Source organism: Micropterus dolomieu, linkage group LG01 (genome assembly GCF_021292245.1).
Source record: "Micropterus dolomieu isolate WLL.071019.BEF.003 ecotype Adirondacks linkage group LG01, ASM2129224v1, whole genome shotgun sequence".
In the NCBI taxonomy this organism is placed as follows: Eukaryota; Metazoa; Chordata; class Actinopteri; order Centrarchiformes; family Centrarchidae; genus Micropterus; species Micropterus dolomieu.
Genome location: NC_060150.1, coordinates 46,309,115 through 46,336,614, shown reverse-complemented (window position 1 = coordinate 46,336,614; position 27,500 = coordinate 46,309,115). Strand labels below are relative to the sequence as shown.

General features: G+C 41.2%; 1 protein-coding gene across 1 annotated transcript in view; it reads right to left on the bottom strand.

The window, feature by feature from the left end:
- The window catches only part of LOC123967520 (sodium channel protein type 4 subunit alpha-like), a 185,517-nt gene that overhangs the window by 53,446 nt on the left and 104,571 nt on the right, over positions 1–27,500 (bottom strand). Inside the window, exons 17-22 of the mRNA XM_046043645.1 lie at positions 20,788–20,961; positions 18,705–18,866; positions 18,413–18,607; positions 3,345–3,485; positions 3,116–3,236; positions 2,192–2,382 (exon numbers count right to left, since the gene is read on the bottom strand). Of these exons, the coding sequence (XP_045899601.1) occupies positions 2,192–2,382; positions 3,116–3,236; positions 3,345–3,485; positions 18,413–18,607; positions 18,705–18,866; positions 20,788–20,961 (984 nt within the window). The remainder of the gene's footprint in view (positions 1–2,191; positions 2,383–3,115; positions 3,237–3,344; positions 3,486–18,412; positions 18,608–18,704; positions 18,867–20,787; positions 20,962–27,500) is intronic.

The following is a 27,500-nucleotide window of genomic DNA, read 5'->3' as shown; positions in this document are numbered from 1 at the left end:
GGTTTCTCTGAATCCACCACAAAGGAGAATTTTCAAATTTTCCTTCTCTACAGAGGCCTATGAGGGACTATGTTAAAATGATAACATAAACTTGAAAATTTTATTTCACAATAGCATATATACTTTTTTTACATATGTATGTGTAATTTGATAAAGAATTAAGAGGTAGTCTATAGACCCGGACTTGCGGAGAACCTGCTGGTCATAGATAGCAGTGTGGGGAGTCTATGAGACACCTATCACCTGACCACCCATCGTCACAATGTTGTTTAGGTGTTTTTTTCCCCTAATGGTTAGGTTACCATACAATGCAATCTTAGAAATAGCAAGAACAGATTCAATAAAAATATTTTTTTTCCATTTTGCAAGCATTAAAGTCATGATTTAAATTAAAATTCACTTTTCCAACAATTTGAAAATCAAAGCGGAATTTAAAATTTCATTTTCAAAGAAAAAGGTCATATTATGCTCATTTTCAGATTCCAAATCTTATTTAGGGGTTGTACCAGAAATATGGTTTCATTTTCAAAAAACATATATTACATATTGTTGTCATACTGCACATTCCTGCAGCTCCTCTTTTCACCCTGTGGGTTGAACCCTTAGTTTTATCTATGGAGCAATACATCTTGCTTCTACATGATCTTGGGAGTAGTTAAGGACTACTGGCTAATCAGAAGCATGAGAAGCCTGTAAATAAATAAATATAATAAAGCTTCGTTTCAGCTGTATATGTTCCCTTACCAGCTTGGCAACATGGACTGGAGCAAGAGTTTCAGAGTGGTGAGTTATTAATCTGTAACAAAAGTATCTTTCATCCATAAAGTTTTAACTGAGCTCTGTCTCTACATCACAGGAACAACTTTATGTCCACTGACTGCCTGGAGGGTAGCTGGTGTTTGGAAGGGAGAGGAGAGGCAGCAGGCGGACATCTTGTCACTGTGTGCTGCAGCTCAGTGTGTTTTTCCACTGGGGTTTTTGCGGGCGTGTCGGACTAGCTGCTAGGCGAGCATTATGACGCGTGTTTTTTGTGACGTCGGCATAAAGCGGAAGACAAGGCTGGACTACAAACGAGCTGTTTTCAGGCAGTTCAGAGCAGTGTTTTCTGTGGGAGATGGGAACTCCCTTTGGGCTGGACTTTGGGCTTTTTAACCTATTGCACATGTACAAAAAGGAAAACAGCGCCCAGAGTCTATTGAATTGTCAAAATGAAAGCGAAAATTTTCAGTCATCTCATCGATGCGGGTCTTTCCATTTTCATTTTAATATAGAACACCCACACGAGTGTGTTTTAATGAAAATGAAAATTGGATTATTGCATTTTCATTCAACACATACTGTACGTGGGAAATTCTAATACTTTTGTGGAATTACATTTTCAAGTTTACGTTTTCATTTTAATATAGTCCCCTATGGGCTGCCATACTGCTCCGTGGGATGCAGCTGTATGGAAGAAAGGAAATCAATTAAAAAACCAGACAGAATGATTGAAAAAGCTCTCAGCTATGAAGTAAAATATCTGGAATTTATAGTTGATGAGCTAAACCATGTAAAACCAGTGCTATGGTAATGTAAATTATCTTTTTGTAATGTAAATTATCTTGTATTGATTGCACTTTTTGTTAACTAACTTCTTTCCCTAGGTATTTACCCCATTGATGCGATATGTGCCATTAGCACTTGCTAGTATTTATTGCTGCTTTTATTAATATGTATTGTCAGCTGTAGATCTCGGGCTGTATTTGATGCTCTGTTGATGATTGTATGTTGTTCCTCAAATGCAAGTCGCTTTGCCAAATGAGTAAATGTAATCTCATTCGGGAGCAAGACCCCAACATACTAAAACTCCTTTACTGGAGGCAGCATCTTGTTCCCAACCCAAAGTGTGTCAAATTAAGTAAATGTTCTTAGTTATGTTCCGTCATTCGAAATGTATCATCTGTTTACTGCTCATTTCTGTTTTAGATGTAAGGGTTAAAGTCCACACACACACACACACACACACAGACCAGCTGACAGACATGCAGTCGTTAGATGGTAACCTCAGGGGGGAACAACAGCTGATTCACACACACCTGAGCTTGTTTACGTCAGACACAGGTGCATGTGTGTGTGTGTTTGTGTGTGTGTGTGTGTGTGTGTGTGTGTGTGTGTGTGTGTGTGTGAACTAGAAAGCAGATCTCATCCTTACCTCCACCCTCTCCTCCTCTTCTTCCTCGGAGGCTTCGCTCTGCTCCTCCTCCCCCTCCTCCTCCTCGTCCTCCTCCTCCTCCGGGAACTCCACGTCAGACTCTCCTGGGGCGATGGGGACGCTGATGGTCAGGTTGGGGTTCGTCATGTAGCTGTCGTCCTCCGGCACCACATACTTCTCTACGTGACGGCCTGGGACAGAGAAAAAGAGACAGACTGGCTGTAGCTTAAAACAGTCTTAAACTTTTATATCTAACTAAGATTTCCCTTCATTCCCTCTCAGAGCAAAAGTACACTACTATGTGGAAACATTTGGCCATATAATGTATTCCTCAGTGGAGTGACACAGCTTTATGACATCACAGGTAAATATTGGCGCTTTGAGAGAGCCTTACAAAGCGCCTTTAGGTTTAGAAAAAAATCATGTTTTGTGTTGAAATAAGGATGGGTTACATTGGAGTTACATGAAAGTCCACAGCGTCCCATATGGACATTGAAGGGTACCTTGTCCATTAAATATGGATGGCTTTCTCAAAGCGTCGGTATTTGACGCCATGGAATAAGACCAGGCACCACAGGCTGTTTAGCTACAACACAGACTCTGGTGCTTGCTTAGGTTTTTGCAGCAGCGATTTTCAGAATGTCCAGCTTGCAATGTTTATGTTTCATCATTGTTTTATTTTAGTGACAGCTGAAAAAAACAATATTTTTTGGCATGTGACTTAAGTCTCAGGTTTCCCAGCGTCCTTAAATGCCCTATACTGTGAAACAGCCTCTGCTAGAAACAGCCGTATGATGTTGGATACTGAGGGATGGAAAGCGGACAGATTCCCAAGAATATTAAGGTAAGAAGAGAAGTCTGAATCTGTGTTTAGTGGAGGAAAGATACATTTATCCTGATATGGTATCTGTGTGTGTGTGTTACCTATGACAGCTCCATTGGCCTCAGTGTGGATGGTACTCAGGCGTTTGAGCTTCATCATGGCTTTCGCCTCCTTTCGCTTCTGACGACGACGCTTCAGGTTCCCGTTGAAGAAATCCACCACCTGCATCACACAAACACAACATGAGAAGGTAGAACAGAGAGAGGCCGTATTTCAGCTCTTGAACAGAGCGTCACCTGGAAGCTTATATACAGAGAAACAAACAGGTACCTGTCTGCGGCACCAGGCCAGGCCTCTGGTGATCCTGTGGATGGCGATATGCAGGTTGTTCATTTCCCCATCGTCGTCTGGTGCTGACAGGTTGTCAGAGCTGAAGCTGCTGAGGAGCAGAGCCAGGAAGAGGTTCAACAGCTGGAGACACAGAGAGAGAGACACAAGGTGTCAGTTTTACCTTAACCATCGAGTTAAAAGCTAGTTTAAGAGTAACGTGATAACACGTGTGTTACAGCTGAAGTGACACATGTACAGACACATCACATATGACTAAAACATAATTTGGTCTACTTGCTACTAGGGATGCATCAACTGGCTGGAGACCTGAATTGGCTGCTTTTTGCACCGAGCTCGGCACAGATCAGCGTCAAATGTCTGATTATCTGCCAGTCACACACATGCTGCCCTGGATATTTTTTTACGTCATGTGCACCAACAGTAACCGGCTAATGTCATCGCCACACAGACAGATACACACACATGTGCGAGATAAAACATGTTGTAGGCCTGCAAGTAAACAATGCTCGCAATTTACACCTGCAGAGAAACACACAGAGATGCTTGTATTTGGCTACGTTTGAAGACGAGGAGACGGTGGATATTTTACAAGCATGAAGCAGTTAAAGACACAGGGACACTTTTTGGAAGTCAGACGATCACCAAAGTTATTACAATTCATCAACATTATCTGGGAGAACTGATCACGTACAAAATGTTGTTTCAATCCATGTGGTAGATCAGACAGTTCATTAAGTAAAAACTTTGCCCTGTAGGGGTGCTAGACGAAAAATTTCATGGCGGTCCACCAAATAATCATCAAGATATTTCAATCCTGACTAATGATGTGAACGGATCCAACACTGCCGTCCATAGAGCCATGTCGCCAGCATGGATGCAAACAGATAAATCGCCAGATTGCGGCTGTAATGAACACTTCAGCCTCTTATCACCAGGAAGGTGTGTTAATGTAGCTGTCACAGTGTTCATAAAATGCTTGTTTAAGCCTCAAACTGAACATAAATCAACTTCTGTGCAGCAACCAGAAAACACAAATCATCAGACGCTGCTCTTCTCCAGTCTTCTTCCAGATCTTTCTTCCTGCTCTCCTTCCCTTTGTTCTCTATCCTTTAGTTAACCCGTCTCTCTCACACACACACACACACACACACACACACACACACACACACACTCACTCACTCACTCACTCCGTGGTATCATGGTTTCTAGTGCAGGTTGATTATTCAGTGTGTGCTGAATAATGCCTGAGACACTTGGTAACTGATCACTACGTCGGAGTGCTGCTCTCAGCCAGATTGGCTTCTGTTTAACCACAGCTGAGTGTGTGTGTGTGTGTGCGTGCTACAATAGGTGAGGTCAGTTGGATCAGGTAGCAGCTTCCTGTATCAGTCTTCCAATTCACTACAGGCTGCTGCGGAGAAAGTGATGTTTGACAAACAAAAAGTTGCTGGTGAAAAAAAATTGTTTTGATATTTAACATCAGCAGAAATCAGTCCATCCAGTCCAGGCTGCTTTCTGACGAGTGAGAGTCCAGACTCAAATTCACACAAACATTTTCACTCACACAGCTGTTCAGGTACAAACAGGTGCTGGAGGTGTCCAAACAAACTAAATGTGGAGGATTAAAATGTCCTAAATGTTTATTTATTTTGTTTCTGTTGACATTCAGTGTCCTAGATTGCAAACTTAATCTTAAAACTGTTATGTAACATATTAAAGTTATATGAACCAACTAGAAAGCATATGCTTCATATGAACAAAAGGAAGGCAGAGGTGATTTGTACAATTGGAATTGGATCTTTGGGGGGTTTATTTCCCTTCACCACGAGATAAAGCAAGTGGTGGGCGTGTTACCTTCTACTAACCTTCTGTTAGTTGAGAGTAGAGTAGTGAGGTTGCTTTGGTGTCGGAGTAACACCTTGTTTTTACATTTAGATCCAAAATGACTATGAGTTTGTCTTACTTATATGATCTTAACGTGCACATAGAAAATATTTATATATACACTAAAGTGTTGAGTCGTTGTAGCGCTGTTAAAAAAGAAAACAAAATCCAACTAATAAAAATAAAAGCAACACATGTTCAATGAGGGGCCCCCAGAGCGTCTAGTCCTGTATATTAGTTAATCATCTCACTGTATCTGTATTGTACACACACACACACACACACACACACACACACATGCACACCCTGCAGGCTGGATGTCCCATAGCTGGATGGTCAATACGTAACAACTCGACTGGAACCAGCTACTTCACAGTTTCTGGTTGTGTAAGAGGAAACCAGGCCTGTGGGTCAATACATGACATCAGGAAGTGATCTCTGACCTGTGTGTGTGTGTGTGTGTGTGTGTGTGTGAGAGTGTGCGTGTGCGTGTACATACAGATCCAGAGAGACAGACACTTAACTGAGAGAGAGGGAGGAAACTGGTTGTCTCATGTGGCGCCAATGCATCGGACGAGTACAGTGGATTCCTAAATAACTAGATTACTAAACAATTATTTGTTACAAAAAAGGTATGAAAATCTGTTCACCTAAGAAATTAAATTCACACTTTTGTTGTGCGACAATTTCAAAATGGAGCTTTGAAATAAAGTTTTAATGCACGTTTCAAATTTCACACAAATTTTAGTTGCTCCAGGAAACAAAATACACTAAAATATCTACAGAGGACTATTGTGTAAATAATTTTACTTTTAATTGGTCATTGTATTATTTAAACTGATTTTAAACGGTTTAGAGTTTAAATTTTTTTTAAATCATTTCAGAATAAAATGTTTTTTAGATTATTCACAATTTGACTTTTTATTTGAGTGGTTTTGTTTTAGTGGCTTTTAATTAGACTTTTGTCACTATATGTTAACAATGTGTTACCGTATTTAAATCCCTTTTCTAGCAATGTAACATAACTCAGTTCAGTGTGTGTACATGAGCGGGAGGGTAATCAATATAACAATTATCAAAGTGTGTATATTTCTGTGTGTGTATTGATCCCAGCTGGCAGTGTGTGTGTTGTTTGTGTTACAGATCTGTGTCCGGCTGTCACATGCCTGGTTTCACGTTGCAAAATTCTAGCGTCTGATTGGCTGCGGCTCGGACCCAAACGGCAATAGATCGATGCTGTTGATTGGTTATCATGGCAACATGCCCCGACAACTCAACCAATGACCTTGCTGCTTTCCAATAACCGATTACACCCTCAGACAAAACTGATGATCAAGGACTGCCTGAACAAAAATTATTAAACGTCAAAGCAGAGTGACCTTGAAGTGAATCTAACTTCAGGAAAGTTGGTCTGTCTGGTTCCTCCAGGACAATTTAAACTGGAATGAAGACCTGCTGTTCTGGGTGGGAAACCCCTCTAAACCCCAGCAAGATCACAGTAGTAAGTGTGTATAATGATGATGATGATGGTGATGATGGTGTGTGAGAGAAAAAGTGAGAGAGGAAAACATAGTTTGTGTGTGAGAGAGAAAGTGTGTGTGTCAGTTTCCGGAGCAGCAGACCACCTGATCCCCCCCAATTCACTTCGTTTAACTCGTTAAGCGGATCCTACCAATTAGCCCGGGGATCTGGGCCAACCCTCCCACCTCCACACACACACACAATCTGTGAAACGAGAAAGGCAAAACACAGCTGAGCCGCTGGCCGACTACATGGACGAGAGGTACAGAATTATATTATTTATTTTCTATATTAATTTGTTAATTTGAACTGAGATGAATTTAGTTTATTTTCTGTTATTTATGCAATATTTCCTCGTTCTCACTGTCTGTGTTTTTGTTTCATTTAATTTCTTTCATGGTCTGTGAGAGGTTCAGGCAGTTAGTTTCTCTTTAAAAATTCCAACACTGATAACGTTTAATTATTTATAACTTTAATAAGTTTCTGACAAAAAAAATGTGGTTCAAATTCAAGAAGCTGCAAAAATATGGATGGCAAAACTGATTAATAAGCTTTAACGCAACTAAACAAGGTAGTAATGTGGAGCTCTGTAATGAATGGCACAAATAATAAACCATCATTCAACAGGACGCGTTCATATCATCAGATAAGTCTTTTAGACTTATTAACCTTTATTAACCTGTGATTTGTTTCTGACGGCAGTCCTTTTGCATTGGAAATTAATGAGCCTTCTCGTTATCTCAAATCTGCCTGCGTTTTATAAAATCATTAAGCAGGTAGGTGGCTCATGAAAGGCCACACTGTTTTATGAGAAAACAGCTTGACTGCAGCTTTTGTAGGGGCAGCTTCAGACAGCAGAAACCAGATTTAAACATAAATATGTGACTACACAGCACAGGTGCTATGTACACCTGGCTAAGATCACAGTATAAGCCACCCCACTTCCAGATGTCACTGATGCTGACTGCATTTACACCTGCATTGTTTTCTTCTAGATCAGATGTAAATAGGTGAAAATAAGGTCATAGCTGATGGAGCAAGCTGGGAAGTCCCCTGAGGGCGGAGCCTAACGGGATGATACATTACTTACATTTCAAATTTGACCAGAGCCATTGGACAAACATTGGGCATAGCAAGCACAACAATTTGGAATGTCCTGAAAACAAAGGAAACTACTGGTGTACTGAGCAACAGACGTCGAACAGGTCGGCCAAGGAAAACAACAGTAGTTGAGGACAGAGATATGGTGAGAGCTGTGAAGAAACCCCCCAAAACATCAGTAAGTGACATCATCAAGGACCTCCACAGTGCAGGGTGAAGGTATCACAATCCACTGTTGGAAGAAGACTCAAGAGAGCAGAAATCTAGAGGCCACACCACAAGATGCAAACCACTCATCAGCAGGAAGAATCGGAAGGCCAGATTGAAATTTGCAAAGAAGTACAGAGATGAGCCGCAAAAGTTCAGTAACACAATCTTATGGACAATATCTATCTCTACTAAAGTGCTGGAAAGGCCAAACTGTGGAGAAAGAAAGGAACAAGCTCATCTGTGAAGCACGGTGGAGCTGCGGCAAAAGCCTGGAACAGCATCACAGATGAAGAATGCAACAGTTTGGTGATGTCGAGGCTTAAGGTAATTATTGCAAGCAAGAGTTATGCCACCAAATATTAAATGGTATTTACTTTAAGATTATTTGTTCCTTTACTTTTGCATATCTAGATGTGAATATCAGGAAATGAGAGCTGAAATTCTGAACTCTTGTCTCATAGTCATCTTTTGATCTTAAACCAAAATGTCTTCAGTAAACAACAAAAACAAATAATTTGCCTTCTCGTTCCAATACTTTTGGAGGGGACTGTATATGACCATATATACGGAGTGAGAACGGGTTGTTCTTTGCAGTCTGTCAAAACAAGCGTTAACAAATCTGTCCCTGACTGGTGAACTGACTGTAGCTCAGGTGTATTTTACGCTGGCTCGATGGTCATTTACAACAGAAACACAGAAATTCAGCTCTGAATCAGACAAAAGGTCAACTCAGGTAGTTGAGGGGAGTCCAGGAAGCAGCTGCTGTCCTGGAAACAGCCGAGCATCACCTCACACACACACACACACACACACACACACACACAGAGGAGGGGGGTGGTGGTGATGAATGAGCGGTAACATGATCTGATTTTGGTGCCCCTCCGCGTCACAACAAACCCCCATGAGCAAAGCCCCCTGGGAAAATAGCTTGCGATGTGAGAGAAGACAAATGAGGGAGAACCACTAAACCACTAGGAGAGAGAGAGAGAAAGGATGAGAGAGGTAGAGAATAACAGAGTGGAAAATTATACTAGTACATAATGTAGCTAAAAGTATATGGACCTGTCCACGAACCCAGCTCCATAAAGAAATGGTTTTCCCAGTTTGATGTGGTCTACTTATAGGCCTGGAAGCCCTGACCACCAACATCAGTACTGGATCTCAGTAATGGTATTGTAGCTGAATGGGAGCAAATCCTTGGAGCAGGTTCATGTTCACCTTTCATATATCGTTCAATGTTTGCAGATACTTTTGGCCATTTAGTGTACATAGATGACCAGTTGGTCTCATTCTCAGGGCGTCAAATAGCTACGCTCTGTCACATCCTTCGGTGTCTGGTACCAACGTACATGGCACCCTTTAGAGTCATAGTTCAACACTAAAAGTAGGCCTTGTATAAATACCAGAAAAGTCACAGTAAGGAGGTGGTTGGGGTGAACGGGTGAGTTAGAAAACGGGCTTTCACCCAGGAGACCGGTGCTTGTTTCGCGTGTGAAACAAAAAGTCAGCACTGATTCTTTATAGTGATGTTACTTCACATTCACATCACGTAAGTACAGGGATGAAAGTTCTCCGGCCCTGTGCCGGAATTCCGGTGCGGGCGTTTTTGTATAAGATAATATATATATATATATATATATATACATACATACACACATACAAATATGTCTGTGGTGTCACTCAAAAGGTCAACGTGTAGACGCTTTTTGTGTTTACATGCTAACTGTAGTTAAACTAATATAAAACGAAACGAGTGTATTTATTGATATAATAATGCGTTTTGGACTAAATCTTTTACTAGATTGGATCATATATCTTTGCCAACGTAACAAGGCCATTTTTGATAATAGGCAGTTCTTGAAGTGGGCCACCGATACCAGTAAGTTACTTCTACATTTTACTCTTTGGCGTCCCGGGACTTTTCACGCGTATCGGTGGGATCTATGTGGCGCTCATCTGTTCCCGTTCTCGCCTGTTTGATAATCTCTGTCGGTAGAGACAGAGCAGGTAGAAGCTCCGGTGCCTTTCATGCAGCTGTGAGCATGAAGTAGCTGCCACAGTAAATTTTCGTGAACCGATTAATCACAGCCTGGAGGGGGCGGGACCCAAAAAAGTTTGATGCGCTACTCAGCATTAGCGTTAGAGACCATGTAGATAATTTTTCGTACACAAGGATTTAATAAATAAACCCACAGAAATGAAACTGCTGTCCAACTGGAATTAATATTATACTAGTAGTAGGCTTTATAGTATACCATTATCTGATATTATAATGAATCAATTTAGCCATAGTACCAGCCGATACACATGTGAATGGGGAGTACCAGCAGGGCTGGGCAATAAAACAATGATTATTATTATCATAATATAATTTTCCTCAGCAAGAATATAAACAAATGTTTAAGAAATGTTTGATTTAATTCATTTGAATCACGAATAAATCAGCACTTAATTGTTCTATTAAGATACATTTTGTTGAGGTTTGTTAATATTTTACTTAATCATAATTGTTTTGAATGTTTTAACTCAGATTTGTTAAGTGATCCTCTGTTTGGCATCAAGTGTTATAGGTGGTGGCAGAAAATATTACCAGAATGCAGGAAATTAAGTGTTTAATGCTCAAAATCTTCTGGGGTTGGACCCCGAGACCCCCCCTCTATTATATATTACCACATTGAACTTTTCATCAAAACAGTGTACAATTACCTTCTCGTCTTGTTCTTGTGAACCCAGTATCGTGTTTCCTCATGTTTCGTGAACTAAGTGCATGTCACACCCATAATCTGAGCCCATATGTCCCCCATCAGTTTTCAACAGAGTTATGCTCTTGCCCCCGACCCTCCATCTTTGTCGTAAACCCTGAACACATTTCAGGCACAGCAAAAGATTTTGCTTTAAGCCATGCGTAACTAACAGTTATTTTACCAAACCATGATTTTTTTCCAAAACTTAACAAAGTTGTTATTCAAATTGCGATGTTTCACAATGTTAAGCATAGTTTTATTTTTAAAGTCTTACCGGATGTTGCACATTTTTTCTCGCTAACTTGACCGTGGAGCTCTACAACGCCCAGGGCTATAAGAATCGAGCAAGCGTCCTTATGTGATTGATCCCTGGGATGACAACAGGTTGAAATTATAGAATCATCACTGTGTTTATACATCTGTTTGTGCTTTGGGGTCAGAATTGTATTTTTGTGTCAAAATGTGCACAATATCAGCTTCATCTACACTTTTTCATCTTCATTTGTACAGTATATTTATAAACTCACTTGCATCGATCAAACAACTGAAGCCACAGGAAACCGTTTAGAAGTTAGAGTTAAATACTGTCCATGTACCTGCACCTTAAGGGTTTTTTTCCCTTCAGGTATTCAGGTGTTGATGAAGGCATTTAGCCAAAAACATTTGGGAAAACAAACACAGGTAAATGGTGGAACAGTTGTCAAACCAGGTGGATATTTATTTCAGTGGACTTGCCTTGGTTATAGCCCTACAGGTCTGCACCACACTGTGTGAGCTCTCCGAATATGAAAATGATTAAATTCCCACACAAAGCCACAAAAACACCACAAGTTATTTTTTTCTTGGCAATGGACCAAAATAAAATCATTGAAAAAAACTCAAAGCTTCTTGTTTTGTTAAGTTTACTGGAAAACATGCAAAGCTATACTTTAAAATGCACCGCTGTGATGTGTGGCATGATAAAAGTATATTTAAAAGGTTTGCAGAGTTCTTTACATATTTGAACATTTTACAACCAACGTCCTCTGTACCTGTGTGGTTTCTCCTCACATTTATCAAAAGCCGCTTAAAAGATTTTTGTCTTCATCCAGATGTTTCTTCCAATTAGGAATGATCCATTTATCTAACCAAGAATTTCTGCAATTAATCACATGCGTGTGGTTTGAATGTTAAGACTGCTGATTTGTGGTTTTCAGCATTGGAGTCTCTGATAACAAGCCATGATAATTAAAGATGGTTAATACATATAAAAGTGACTAATACATGTAATCAGAGAGACTGATAAAAGAAAAAAAGAGTAAAAACAGTACAGGGAGAGGAGGGCGTCTCGTGGCAGGTGTGCTGCAGTTATAGTGCTGGCTCAGGGAAACACATTCAGCCGCTCGTTTGTCATGAAGAGAAACGGCAAATTAAACATCGGTTCACCTGCTTCAGTCTGTGCAGCTGCACACACACACACACACGTATGTACACACACACACACGCACACACACACACACACACACACACACAAGGTGTTCAGAAACTAGGTCTACAGGATACGCTTTCAGAGTACAGGCAAAAAACAAAGACTGAAGGATCCCTGAGATATTTTCTCCTAAATCATACCTGCATATATAAATGTATATGTAAAACCAAAGAAACTACATGAAAGGTTTGAGGCAACATCTGTTGACAATCTGTGACTCTACTGGAAACATCTGGATGAGACACGTTCTTCATGTGGGCAGCTCTGAAGAAAGAAAGACCAAACTCCTGAAGGAAAACAGCCGATTTAACAGAGTTCATGTTTGTGAATTTTTAAATGTGCAAAATTTGTGTGTCTCACATAAAGTCATAATGTGACACACTGTACACACAGACTGCCGCACACTGTTTCAGCTACTGCCTGCGGAAACACACACACACACACACACAGTGAAATACCCCTGTGAATGTGTACGTGAGATAAGAGGTAATTCTCCACCTCTCTCTTTATCTGCCAGTGAAAGCATGGATGCTTATCACATCTAGTTAAACAGTCACACACACAGTGACATTGCTGGCAAACATGACCTCAGCAGAGCCAAAGTATTTTTAATAAATATAAGAAACTGTAACATTCACATGGCGTGAATGTCGTGTGTGTGATAGCTCTACTAACAGTTGATCCTTTCCCCTGCCCCAGTGCCTTCTGGGTATTTGTGTAACATTATGAGGTTCACTGACACGGCAACAAGGTCTCACATCCTCTTTGCTTATTTTCCTTCTTTCATTTCTCCTTCTCCTCCTTCCTTTCCACTTCCTCGTCATATTTCCCGTCTCCCACATTTCCTTTCTTCCTTCCTTTCTTCCTCTCTTCCTTCTCTTCTTGCTTCCTTTGGGCACACTGTTCTTCATTCTTTCTCCCTTTTCTTTCTTTTTACACTTACTGTATATACCTTCAGTTTCTCAAGTCAAGACCACTTTTCTGTCATTTAGACCGCACACAGGACAAGTGCACAGTAGAATGAAATTAAAACCAGTCCATGAGGGGGATGGGTGGTTTCTATTGCAATACTGGTAAACCTTGATCAAGCAAGCAGCGTCTGTGTGAAATGTCTTGACTTGATGGGAGCAAAGTCCCAATGATCTTTTCAAAAATCATCTTTCCTTCCTTGCTCTTCCTTCTTTCTAGTGGTCAACCGATACAGGTTTTTCAATGGACAATGCCAATATTAGAGAGCAGGGTATATACATTGAACAAAATTATAAACACAACACTTTTGTTTTTGCCCCCATTCATCAGGAGCTGAACTCAAAGATTCAAATTCTCTGAAATATTGTTCACAAATCTGTCTAAATCCGTGTAAGTTAGCACTTCTCCTTTGCCGAGATAATCCATCCACCTCACAGGTGTGGCATATCAAGATGCTGATCAGACAGCATGGGTATTGCACAGGTGGGCCTTAGGCTGGCCACAATAAAAGGCCACTCGAAAATATGCAGTTTCACTGTATTGGGGGGGTCCGGAAACCTGTCAGCATCTGGTGTGACCGCCATTTGCCTCACGCAGTGCAACACATCTCTTCCGCATAGAGTTGATCAGATTATTCATTGTGGTCCGTGGAACGTTGGTCCACTCCCCTTCAGTGGCTGTGCGAAGTTGCTGGATATTGGCAGGACCTGAAACACGCTGTCGTATTCACCGATCCAGAGCATCCCAAACATGCTTCAGCTTCCAGGAATTGCGTACAGATCCTTTCAACATGGGCATCATGCTGCAACATGAGGTGATGTTCATGGATGAATGACACGACAATGGGCCTCAAGATCTCGTCACGATATCTCAAAATGCCATCAATAAAATGCACCTGTGTTTGTTGTCCATAACACACACCTTCTTATACCTTATACGCCTGCTTATAACGATCCACAACATTGACAAGAAGAGAACACCTCTCTAAAGTGCCAGACGCCATCAAATGAGAGAATTTGCCCGCTCAAGTCGGTTACGATGACAAACTGCAGTCGGGTCGAGACCTCAATGAGGATGACGAGCATGCAGATGAGCTTCCCTGAGACGCTTCCTGACAGTTTCTGCAGAAATTCTGATCTTGGAGATGAAGATGCTGGATGTGGAGGTCCTGGGCTGGTGTGGTTACACGTGGTCTACGGTTGTGAGGCCGGTTGGACTCAACTGCCAAATTCTCTGAAACGCCTTTGGAGACGGCTTATGGTAGAGAAATGAACATTCAATTCACAGTCAACAGCTCTGGTGGACATTCCTGCAGTCAGCATGCCAATTGGACACTCCCTCAAAACTTGCGACATCTGTGGCATTGTGCTGTGTGATGGAACTGCACATTTTGGAGTGGCCTTTTATTGTGGCCAGCCTAAGGCCTTTAACTGTGGCCAGCCTAAGATACACCTGTGCAATACCCATGCTTTCTGATCAGCATCTTGATATGCCACACCTGTGAAGTGGATGGATTATTATTTTTACACATTTGTGAACAATATTTGAGAGAAATAGCCCTTTTGTGTACACAGAGAAAGTCTTAGATCTTTGAGTTCAGCTCATGATGAATGGGCGCAAAAACAAAAGTGCTGCGTTTATAATTTTGTTCAGTGTATATTGCTGATATCTAATATACATGTTATCTCAGCCAGTGTTAAATGAATGAAATAGAAAAACACATTGGGTCCTGCTGTAGATTTCAGTGTGACTGGTGGTTAAGGGAGAGTGCGGTACAGATTGTCTGAAGTGACATCATTCAGCTGTTTTCTCTACAGTATAACGATATACTCAACACTAGCATGTAATGCTGTTAGATGAGATCTACTGTCATTTAGGAGAAACGTGTTAACAAGATGATAATGACTGAGGACATTTAGGGCTCCAAACTAACTTTTTCCCAAAACTCACAAGGGGGAGCGCTGACATCGTTCCACAGCAGCTCGCTGACGAGGCTGCTGCAGATTTGGCCAACCCATTAATCAGTATATCACTACTTCTTTCCTTCCGTCCTCCGTTCTTTTCTTCAATTTATCCAGGTATCCTTCCATTCCTCCTTTAGTACCTTCACTTTCCTCCTTCCTTCTAACTTTCTATCTGTCCTATCATCCCGCTATGTGAGTATCCTTCCATGCTGTTTCCAATACTCCCTTTTTCCTTGTCCAGCCATTCTTCCATTGTACTTTGTGTTCTTCCTTCGTGCCCTTCCCTTTCTTTCTCCTTCCCCTCGGCTCATTACGAGGTGCGACACTTGACATCTCATAACAAACACAATCATACACACTCCCTCACACATATGAATGCATGCATGCATAAATGCCTCCACAAACACACACACACACACACACACACACACACACAGACAGGCTGAGCCGAGCTGTGCACAATGAGGCCATTTCTAAAGGGATAAATCACTTGAATTGGAAAGGTTCGGTCATCATGACACACACACACACCCACACACACACAAGCGTGTTTGGGCATATTCATTCAGTCAGGTCAGCATATCCCTCTGCAGGGTGAGATACAATTCCTGCTACTGACAAGAGAAGAATAAGAGGCTGTTGACTGTGTGTGTGTGTGTGTGTGTAAGCTGTCTGGCCTATCAAGCTCGTTATTAAATATCCATGAGACCATTAAGCTAAATAGATGAATGAGACTCTGATTATTACTGCTCGTGCACACACACACACACACACACACACACTTCATGATCCACTGGCTGGTGAATATGAGATTCTTTATAAAAACTAAAAATGACTAGAAAAAGAAAAGGAAGAGTAAAAATAAGAACAGAAAGTCAAGAAGAAGAACAAGAGGGAGTAAAGTATACTGCAACCCTCCTGTCTTCTTGTAATTTTTCTCATTCTGTCCTTCGCTTCTCGATTATTTGACTCTTTCCATCCTTGCTCACATAAAAGATTCAGCCTCTAGGTGCATGTCTTATGTTTTTCATATAGTGATGACAGTGGCTGCACTGCACTTTTCAATTTATGATAATAATAATAATCTGTTTATCATGTCACATTTGGACAACTTCACTTTAAGGGAAACTGTGTTTGGTCCCAGGCCAAACCTCCTGCTTGAGCAGCTCGTGTGCATCGCGGAACCTCTTGCGTTGCATGTGTTGACCATCAGATAACAGTACTTTCTCTTCTCCAGTTACCGTCTGCTCTAAGTCCCTCAGATTAGGACACACACACAGACGGACTGATTGATGTGTTTAGAGGTGTAGACATGTGACGTGTTCATGCTGGTAGGGGGGTACATTTTATAGCAAGGCAGGTAAAACGAGCTACAAAGAACAGTGTGTTTGTGTGTCTGGGGCTTCAATGTAAGATGAGACGACAGATAGTTCAAAGAAAGGAAATCTTTCCTCTCCTTTTTTTTTATCTGGCAAGATGAGCGCTCTCTGCATTGGTGTGTGTGTATACGTGTGTGTATCTGAGCGTGTGCGTCTAGGTGTTGTTCTACATGAAGAAAACACCACAGAGACGGTCATGCTTTCCAGTTACCTGACAGTGAGCGACCGACACTTGATATCAAAAACACTCGTTGCTTGTGGTTGTTAGGCTGAGCTTAAAATAACCAGAATGATGGGTCCACATTCAAACAGCATACCGAGTATTCAGCAGCTCTAGAGGAAAGCTCATGGTGTCATTAAAATATGGTATTAAAGAAAAGGTCAGGAGGTTATCCACAAGGAACCAGGGATATTTACACTGAATTTAGTGGAAATCTGGCCAGAACAGTAGTCATTGTGATATCTCACTCTGGACTGAAGTGTGGGATGGACGGACATGCAGACATTGCAATATAAGATATAGGATTCCTTCTTCACCAACTTCTCATACCTCCAGCCCCTGTGCAAATTCAACACATTCTGAGTCTATCCACTAGAAGGAAATTGATATCAACCCTCCAACCAACTCCTGGCAAACAAGCCAACAATCCCTAATCAAACAGAATATGTTCTTTTAAACAGGACTCTCCTTCAGGTGACTGACTAAAGGGGAAGCTGAGGTTTAAACACACATGAAATGCACTGAAGTACACAGCAAGTGACAGGAGAGAGAAAATAAAAAAGAGGTAGAGAGAGGAGGTTAAACAGGGAGAGAGGAGGAGGTGGACAGAGAGACGGGAGGTCAGAAGATCAACATTTACATAAATCAGCAATTCTCTGGACAGAGTTTAAACATAGGGTCACTTGTAAAATATCCTTTCTCTCTCTCTTTTCTCTCCATCCATCCATCTTCCTATCTCGCTCTACTGTAGTGTCATCGCACATGTTTCACCACCTGTCTCTGACAATGGTTGTAAGAGCTGTCAGAAAAGTAAAGCACTGGAAGGTTCAGGCAAAGCCCAACATTAAAGCACAGAGGTAGAGGGTTAAAGGTGAGAAGTCAGGGGTCAAAGGTCACTAACCATGTGCTTTTCAGTAGCTATGAAAACCACGTACCCTCTGACAATGCAGTTACTGCCAATAATGGTAACATCTTGTGTTTTCATGCTCACATCAGAGATAAGTAGAAGTGCAGATTTGAATCTTTCTGAAGTCTGTGAACCAATCAGGAGTGGGGCGATCTCTAGAGTGTGACGAAAAATGACTGCAGTTCGTCATGTTATGTGATTCACAAAGAAATCAACCTTTTATATTGTTATTTATAAGGGTTGCACTTATTTTAATCCACGAAAGCACAGCAGTGTGGCTGTGTATTTAATACTTTACTTCGAGGAACCTTTTCTCAATAAATGCAGCTGGCAAAAAAAAACTATGACTGAAACAAGAAACTAACTCATGTCAAGTTAACAAGATTATTTGGTAATGGACAGTTTTTGATATCCTGTGTTAGGGACAAAGAAGCGTTGAGGTTTGATAAACAACCATCATCAGAGACGCTACTGACGAGCCTTCATGGATTAAGAGGCTGGTTCATTGTAGGGAGATTTTGACCCTGCTCTAACTATAACCTTATTAATATTATATCAACCTCAGTTACCAGTGAGGGAAGAGAGGTATTGATGGTCTGGGAAGTGCAGATCAGGTTGTGCTCTAAGCTTGATCAATGAACAGATATCATTCATTCATTCAAGGGACAAACGTCACTCACCACCAGGTTCCCGATGACCATGACCAGCATGAAGACCAGGATGCAGAGCGGCTGACCTGCAACCTCCATGCAATCCCACATGGTCTCTATCCACTCGCCGCATAGCACCCTGAAGACGATGAGGAAGGAGTGGAAAAAGTCCTTCATGTGCCACCGAGGAAGAGCGCAGTCTTTCGAGATCTTACAAACACAGTCCTGGAAGGAGGGAAGAAACAGCTTGAAGTAGCAAACCTACATTTACAAATTTTAGTGACATCAAGCCTGTATCTTAGTCAGAGGTCAGAGGCGTTACCTGGTAGTTTTTACCAAACAGCTGCATGCCGACTACAGCGAAGATGAAGACGATGATGGCGAGGACAAGCGTGAGGTTTCCCAGAGCGCCCATGGAGTTACCAATGATCTTGATCAGGGTGTTGAGCGTCGGCCACGAGCGAGCGAGCTTGAACACACGAAGCTGGAAGGGAAGAGAGACACACAATTTCACAATAAGGGTAACAAATTCTACCAATGGGCAGTATGGTTAACTTGGGTAAAGGCTACTATTAATAATAATAATAATAATAATAATAATGATGGAAGGTCCATAGCAGACAGAAAAAACAAGACAAAATAACAACAGCTACAACATAATAATAAATATACAGTACATAGATAAAAATTAATTAAAAAAGTCAATATCTTTCACTTGTAAACATTTGACTAGCACTACACCATCTTGGTTGTTTTAGGAGCAGTCTCATGCCATCATTATACGCTACATTCAGCCTCTGCATGTTCTTTTTGCTGTAAGACCGCCACAAGTGGCCAGTATATAGTGGTGTACAGAATGCTTTGAATAAGGCTACCTTAACATAAGCAGAACACATGCCAAATTTACGTGCAAGCACATAAGCCTGAGCATATATCTTGTGATACTGTCTACTGATGTCCTTATCATCCGATAAATCATTTACAATATGATGGCCAAGATATTTAATCTCATCACACACTTTAAGGGCTGTACCAGATAAAAAGAAATCAGGGAATACTAATTTCCTGTCTTCTTTACTTCTAACAATCATGATATTTCTCTTACTCGCATTGTATTTGATATCAAAATCTGCACCATACTGAGAGCAAACCTTCAACAGTGTAACCCAGCACTATATGGGCAAATAATTACCGAATCATCTGCATACATAAGGTGATTAATGAGAGTATTGCCTATCATACATCCTGTATTACATTGATTTAATTGTTGTGACAAGTCATCCATATACACGCTAAAAAGGAAAGGTGACAAAATACCACCCATCAAATGCCTTAGAGGCATCTATAAAACACATAAACGTTGTGGAATTCTGGCTATTATAGTAATCTAAAAATTCCTTTATGGCAAATATACACATATCTGTACCGTGTTGACGTTTAAAACCAAATTGGTTATCAGTCGTATTGAAACATCTGTAGGGAAAGGAAGGAAGGACGACATCAGAGAGAAAAGAAAACAGAGCAAATGCTGAAGGACAAAAAAAGCCACGACGGTGGGAAAAAAAGAAAGACTAAACGTAAATGTGTTTTCATTAAGTGTATCTGTGTGTTTGCCTCTGGCAGAAACTGACAATAACCAGAGTGACATTTGAGAGATGGGTGCAGACAGACAAAGACATGCTTCAAGGATCCGTGTGTGTTTCCCCTGAGTGTGCATGTGTGTGAGATTTCTGTGTTCACGCTTTGGGTTAATGTTGACGGCCACCGTCCTCGTCTTGTTTGCCGGTGCAGCAGAGTCGGCCGCAGCTGAACTTCCGTTATGAGTGATCTCGCTCATCAACAGCCAATCATCACACACTGTGAACCGTCCCGCAGGTTGCTGCCATTTCATTGGCTCTTCAGCTGTCAGTCAACCAGCTCACACCAGTCAGCGTGTGTACTTTTTTCTCTCTTATATTATTTTCTTTTCTTGTTACTACTTTTAGTTTTGTTTTTGTTCCAAGTGTGATCATCACAATTGTTCAGCCAATATTTTAGTTATTGTCTCTGCATCTTAACAAGCTGTTTTATCTATAAATCCTAAAGGGGTGAGATTATTTAACCAGTTGATGTATGTTGAAAAATCAACTACATTTAGTTTACAAGCTAGCTTCTACATAAAATTAGACAACGTCTCTCCAACACATATTAAAGGTCATATCTATGCAAACTACCTTTAAGTAATTTCAAGACTTTCCAAGAAACCTTTAGCTGCTTTCCAAAGTAAAAGGTTGGTAAAAATGTGCAGACTTATTTTAAACTTGATTTAAGGACCAATGAAAAAGAACACAAAGACACTCTGTATAAAAAGGATTTAGGTGATTTTTTTTTGCGTTTCAGGTGTAATCAGAGTGTGTGTGACTTACCAGTCTGAAGGAGCGTAGGACACTGAGCCCCTCGACGTCGGACAGGCCGAGCTCCATCAGGCTGAGGCAGACGATGATGCTGTCGAAGATGTTCCAGCCCGTCTGGAAGTAGTAGTACGGATCCAGAGCGATGATCTTCAACACCATCTCTGCTGTGAAGATCCCCGAGAACACCTGGCAGACAGAGACACAGATACAGGGAGGAATTTAAACACACATCGAACAAGATAAACAAATAAATAATAAATATGTGCAACACAACACACGACTTTAACACTGATAATTGTTTTTGTTTTTTTCTGCTCAAAGCTGAAAAAATAATGCTGACGTTGCTGCTAAATATTACTCTAACCCACTTTGTTTATTATCATGCTCACATAGGAAAGGAAGTAAAAATAAAACAAGTATGGAGGATGATGAGAAGCTGGCAGAGAATCCAGCAGCAACAGTCCTGGTTCAGTCAGGGGGCTGTAGTTATTTTAGGCTTCACAGCTGAGATAACGCGGTAAACCTTATGGACTAAAGCTGATTTCACAGTCTGTCACAGTAAAGTTTATGGTAAAGCAATCAACACGTGCTGCACATGAGCCATAACCATCCAGGAAACAGCGAAGAAGACAAAAGGAAAGCAAACTTGTTGCTTTACCAGCCGACAGACTCCGGAAACACACCTGCAGGCTAATATAAATCATACTGAAGACATAAAATATCACTGAAAGTATCAAGCAAATATTACCTAACTTGAAATCTAAAATGGACAAAAGATACAAAGACACACTGTCAAACACAAGGAGATCATGTCTGCAGGATACTTGTGACACACAGACACACACGTAACACAAAGCTAAAATGTGGACACATACAGGTAGGGACACAGAGACAGTCAGGTAAGGACAGGCGCACACATAAACACACATAGACACACGCACACATAAACACACAGAGATACAAGAGCTAAATGAAGGGCAGAGTTAGCCATAGGGTAGGACATTTCAGACTGGGTTAGGTTCACACACACACACACACACACACACACACGTGTCACCTCATATAACTCCAGCTGAAGTACACAAGTTCTTTAAAAGCCAACAGGAGTTCAGCTGCTGAAAACCAAAGGGACGTTCCAGCACAATGACCTGCTATGCTCATATTGGCATGGATGCAGGCGCGGAGCTGATGGCTAGTTGCAGTGGGGACGAGGTCGTCTAGTGGGCCCTTATACAGTCGGCACTTTTTATTGGTAAGAAAAACAGCAAGGGAAACCGAAAATACAGCAGACAGGCTGCCAGCTGCCTGTAGTTTGGTTCACCTGGTCCACTTCATGCTCACAATGGCTTTTTCCAAACAAAATAAAAGGATATTATGCAGACTGACAGATCAGGACCCACGTGGGGAAATCAAACGCGGTGATTGACAGTAGTTTATGTTTTAAAAGCATTAAAGTTTATGCCGCACTTTAATTCTTCTGATGTGTACATTTATGTTCTGTCACAAAGAGGTCATAAAAAAATAACTGATCTAAGCATTATTTCGAACAGGTGGCGTCTTGTACAGTAATGATTCAGGGTTTATTACTGTGGGATCGCTGTCACACACTTTAATGGATTTTATGAACTGACAAAGTACATGGAGTACAAGCACAGAGTTGCTCCGCTACCGCACAAACTTTTCGCATGAAGGCTACCATTATTCATACTGTGTGTGTACAGGTGTGTTTATATACATGTTTGCTTGCGTGTCAGCGCAGGAGACACGGAGTTAAAGTGATTTCAAGAAGAATCATATTATTACTGTAACCGGGTTTCAGTTTTCATTAAGATCATGGGTGCACTCGGTTTCCAGTAAACAAGACCTGACCCAGGACTTGAGTCAGGCCTCGCTGAGCTTTGGTCTACTGCTGCAGATCTCAGGTTTGTGATCACCAATGGGAAAAACAAAGTTGTTTGAGGCAGACAGTGAAGTGCAGGAAACATGACATGTATTGCTGCTCTTTTCCACTATGGCTGCTCATTAATTGGTGGAGCATCCCGTTGCTCTAGAGACCAGCCTAACATGCTGACATTTGTGGCTAAAACGTGTACACACTGCATCCTGCAAGTCCAATCGTTAACTGTTAACAACTCCCATTTGAAAAGCCTACAGCACACTGGAAGCACAAAATTCTATATCCTCTTCTGTTCTCATGTCGCCTGTTAATGCTTGCAAGCACAAAACCACTTTTTCATTTTACGTGACTTTATGCCAAGCTGCGCACTATAAACAAATTATTTATATGTGTTTGTATCTGTAATTTCACGGGCAAGCTTTAATCTAAAGAGGAGTCCCACGCTCTGCAGACAAAGACATATTGGTTTTTGGCAAATCACTACAAAAGCTTTCACACAATGCTGGATCAAGCTCAGATCGCCTGCTGCCTTGAGAAGCTTCATGTTCTCACACCACAGGTCTTCACAATTGCAGTTTGCAGCTAGAAAAATAACACATCCATTTTTTTTCTGTATTGTTACAGCCATGTGACGCAGCAGTGAGGGCCCAACCTGACACAAAGTCACGAGTAGCCCAACACAGACCTGCAGCTTGGTCTTGATTTGATAACTTCAGGAAACTCTGACTAATTTGAACAACACTTTTCTCAGCTGTTTGCTCCCGTGGTTTGATCCTTTAAGCCTCTCTCTCTCTGCAGACCTCAGCTCGTCCGGGGTTTGCCTCTCTCTGCTTTACATCACGTGTGTGTCTGTGTGTTCGCTGCATTCAAAGTGTGTTGAAAGTGTGTTGCATTTATGTGTGTGCGTCCTTGCAGAAGCAGCCGCTCTCCCTGCTTGTTGTTCCAGAAAGAAGGGGATCCTCGATGTGACACCGGCTACGTGACACACGTGTGTCTGTGCGTGTGTGTGTCTGTTTCTCAGCCTGTGCATGTGTGTGTTTGTGTGTGTCAGAGTGTGTGTTTCACCTCCAGTCTGTCTCTGTAAGTCTCCCAAAACAGTGAGGTTTAACGGGTGTGTCAGATCTTTGCCTGTTTGTATGAACAAAATCAGGCTCTTTCTGGGGTTACCTCTCTCTGAAATACACCCACACACACACACAGACTATCCTCTTATATGGGCTCATTAACTCTGTAGTGCGTTGATTAGCTACTCAACAATCACGCTGTTATTATTACTGACATCAGGAGAGCCACTCTCTCCCACACTTTCAAATGTAAGTGAGCGATGTGTCGATGAAAGGAGGCTCTCTCAGGACAAAAAGGTTGACAAAAACTCACGAGCTGAAGAGAAAAACGTGACATGAAATCAGCCTGTAGTGTGGATTTTAAACAAATGAGACAAAGAAGTAGTGATGGTTCATATCGGTGGCATCAGCTTTAATATCACCACAGTTGGTTAATAACCAGAGAGGTTGCTGGTTTGAATCCTGCCTGGGTACAGCCAATATGTATAGTCTTCCTGTGCTGCTGGGACGTCAGTACTGTAGCAGTGTTTTGGCTTAATCTAGTGTGGTGTGGTGGTGTTGTGTTACAGAGTGTGTGTAACAGTGTGTTGACGTCAGGCAGAGTGACGTTAATTAAGTTAAACACAATTCAGCTGTCAGATATCAGCTGCTGCCTCTGGCCTCAAACAGCCCGCTGAGGAAAACATCACTCATGTACAGCTCCTTATAATACTTAATACGTATTTTTCTAACTCCACTGTAAGCAGATGTATAGGATTGTTGTAATGAATGAAAAACTGAAAATAGGAAACTATTTTCTTAAGAACATGTTGTAAACTTTACTGCCATTATTTAAGGTTTCATTAGTTTATGATCATATATTTATATTTAAAAGTTGGGAATTTATACAAAACCATTTGTAATTTGCTGCTTTTTGATTGGCTAACTGGACTCCTAAAAAGGAAACTGCCTTGCAATGGTTTTCTCCTCTTTGTTTTAGATCCAATCACACTGAGTCGCTTTTTGGCGGTAAGATGCATCTTGCTGTCGCTCTGCAATATATACTTGCTTTGTTAATCATGTATGTGCAAGTGACCTAAAAAGAGTAACTATGAGCTGCTATGTTTAAGTATTCAAGTAAGAGAGTAAGTAATATCTAAACTATCTACTTTGGTGCTCATTGTTTCCGTAAAATGAACTGAACCACTGAACTGTGGAGAATCTAACTGATGTAACGATGTGTAGCATGTCTATATTGACCAAAGTTTAAACATTTATATTGTGCAGTCTAAAATTCAGACCACGCTTCTGCATTTATTTGTCAAAAAGGTGTAGCCACAACAGGCCAGTGAAAGGGACAGGCGTCTAAAGCCCTGGACATACCGTTCACGTACGCAAGATGGCTGCCACACATTCACGTTTAATCCTCCAGGTACACGCAAAGTATGCAGGTAAGTAAGGGAACAATGCCGTTTGCTTAGCTGACGGCTGTCTATGCCTACACAATAGTTAAAGAGCAAGTATGTCAGGGGCTCAAGTTTTACGGTAATCAGAGTTGGCCTCTGGTGTCTTCAAAGACCATAAGTCTTTGAGTATCTTCGAGTGTTGTCCAGTTATATTTTTAACCTTCTTTGAGTAACTATGACCTGGATGACTGAAAACCTTTAAAGAAAATAACAAAAACATATTGTCCTTGAAGCTCTGAGCCTCACACACATGTTCCTTTAAGTGCTTTCTTACAACAAACTGTTCGTGTTGGTCAACAACAAGTTGAGTTTCAACTGGAAAGCAGAGGAAACGCTGCAGTCATGTTGCACATTTATTCAAACAGACTTAAACTTTCTTCAGATCAGGGTGACCGTAGTACTTCTCCAAACACACTTGGCTAAGAGCATCAAAAATAATTGAAACCCTCATAAACATGCATTCTTATCACCACCTAATTTAAGATGCACTTGATCCATAACAAAGATGGAGATGTGGACCCCAGACCTGGATCCTAGGAGTTCAGGTCTGTCTGAAAACCTGTGTTGTGTTTTTGAGAACACGGTGATGTGTGTCTGAAAATCCAGACTGGTGAGTTTCAAGTTCAGACACAGTGTTCAGCACTGTGTGTGTGTGTGTGTGTGTGTGTGTGTGTTTCTGCGGAGGCAAAGTCTGATTCACTGACTGAGGGATGAAAAACTACTCTGACCAGCAAGTCTGCGCGTGTGTGTGTGTGTGTGTGTATGTGCGCGTGCTACTGGCTCACAAGAAGGGGAAGTCGACATCAGCAATCACTAATAACAGTAGCATCAGCAGAGAGAGGATGACACGGACTCTGTATGTGTGTGTGTGTGTGTGAGTGAGAGAGACACACACACAATTATTTTTGTCACAAGCAGGCAGATGTAATGAGTAAGCACCAGGACACACACACAGTGTTTACATCACTTCAGAGGACATTACATTGACTTACATTAATTTCCTGAAGACTTGCTCTAACCCTAACTTTACCCCCTATTTGCTTAACCCCTAACCCACACCACCCGCACATTCTTTAAAACATCTTTGTTTTAGGATTTTTTTGCTAAGTTGTTTTATCATTGGAGGAGTGTTTATATTCATTTTACCATTGTGCCAGTGAGCCTCGAGCTACAACCACGGGCTGTAGAGCGCATTCTTTTAAACCTAACTTAACCTTAAACCATTACTACACCCTAAAATTTAATTATTTACATTGTGACAACTTACATTTTGTCCCCAAAAGGAGGAAGCGTCCCCAAATGTAAAGAGATTTTTGTCCCACAACATGAGTAATAAGGGTGGGAGAATAAATCGATTATTAGATGCATCACGATGCGGACGTGGAAGATTTTGACTCCCTTAACAAATGTCAAAAAATCGATTATTTAAATGTTATTTGGTAACGTAGGCTAATGTTGACAGAACGCAAAAGGCGGAAGTCGCGTAAGTGCAGCGCCCGGTCCATCTGTGGCGTGCACATAACAGAGAGACCAGTGTTCCCCCTGTGTTCAGCACACCACCGCTGCGGAATGAATAACCACCCTATTAAAATGTCACACAATCATTAATATCAATGCGCAAGTAATTATTTTAACTCGCACACTGTGCGACTCAACGCTTGGCGAGCTGGGTGAGGCTGAGCGAATAAGAGAGAGTGAGCGGCAGAACATGACGGTGAAAGTTAGCGGAGAAAAATATTAAGTTTCAGCCTAGCAGTAAACATCCAGTGTAGTTCACAGTGTGTGTAAAAGTCTGTTGTTTCCCCAACTGCTGAAAAAGTGAAGGCTGTTTTTGGCTGTTTATAACGTTAGCTAAACTAGTAATATTAATTAGCTCAGCTGTATGTCATTACTAACTTACCTACTTACCTACAAGTTTAGATTAAACTGGTGTACAGCTCTGTCCTGTAAACATACATCTGATTATTATTTTTCAGTTTTCAGGAGTCTGACAGCTGATTTTAATGTGCAAATTAAATCCTTAGTAATTATCCTGTATAGAAACAAATGATGTATCAAAATGCATCGATAATTGTTTTATACTCGCTTCACAGCCCTCTGAATTGTAATTGAATCAAATCGTGAGGTGCCCAGAGATTCCCACCCCTAATGAGTAATACACCCAAAACTGAAAATTTTAATTAATTTATTTAACAAAATTAATATTTCTCTCAAGTCCTAAGTTCTAGCACTCCCCAGCACTCTTGTGCCCCTGAGCAAGGACAGCAGCACTGTGCTGACCAAATTAGATAGCAGTTACAGCAGAGGACTCTGTGTGTG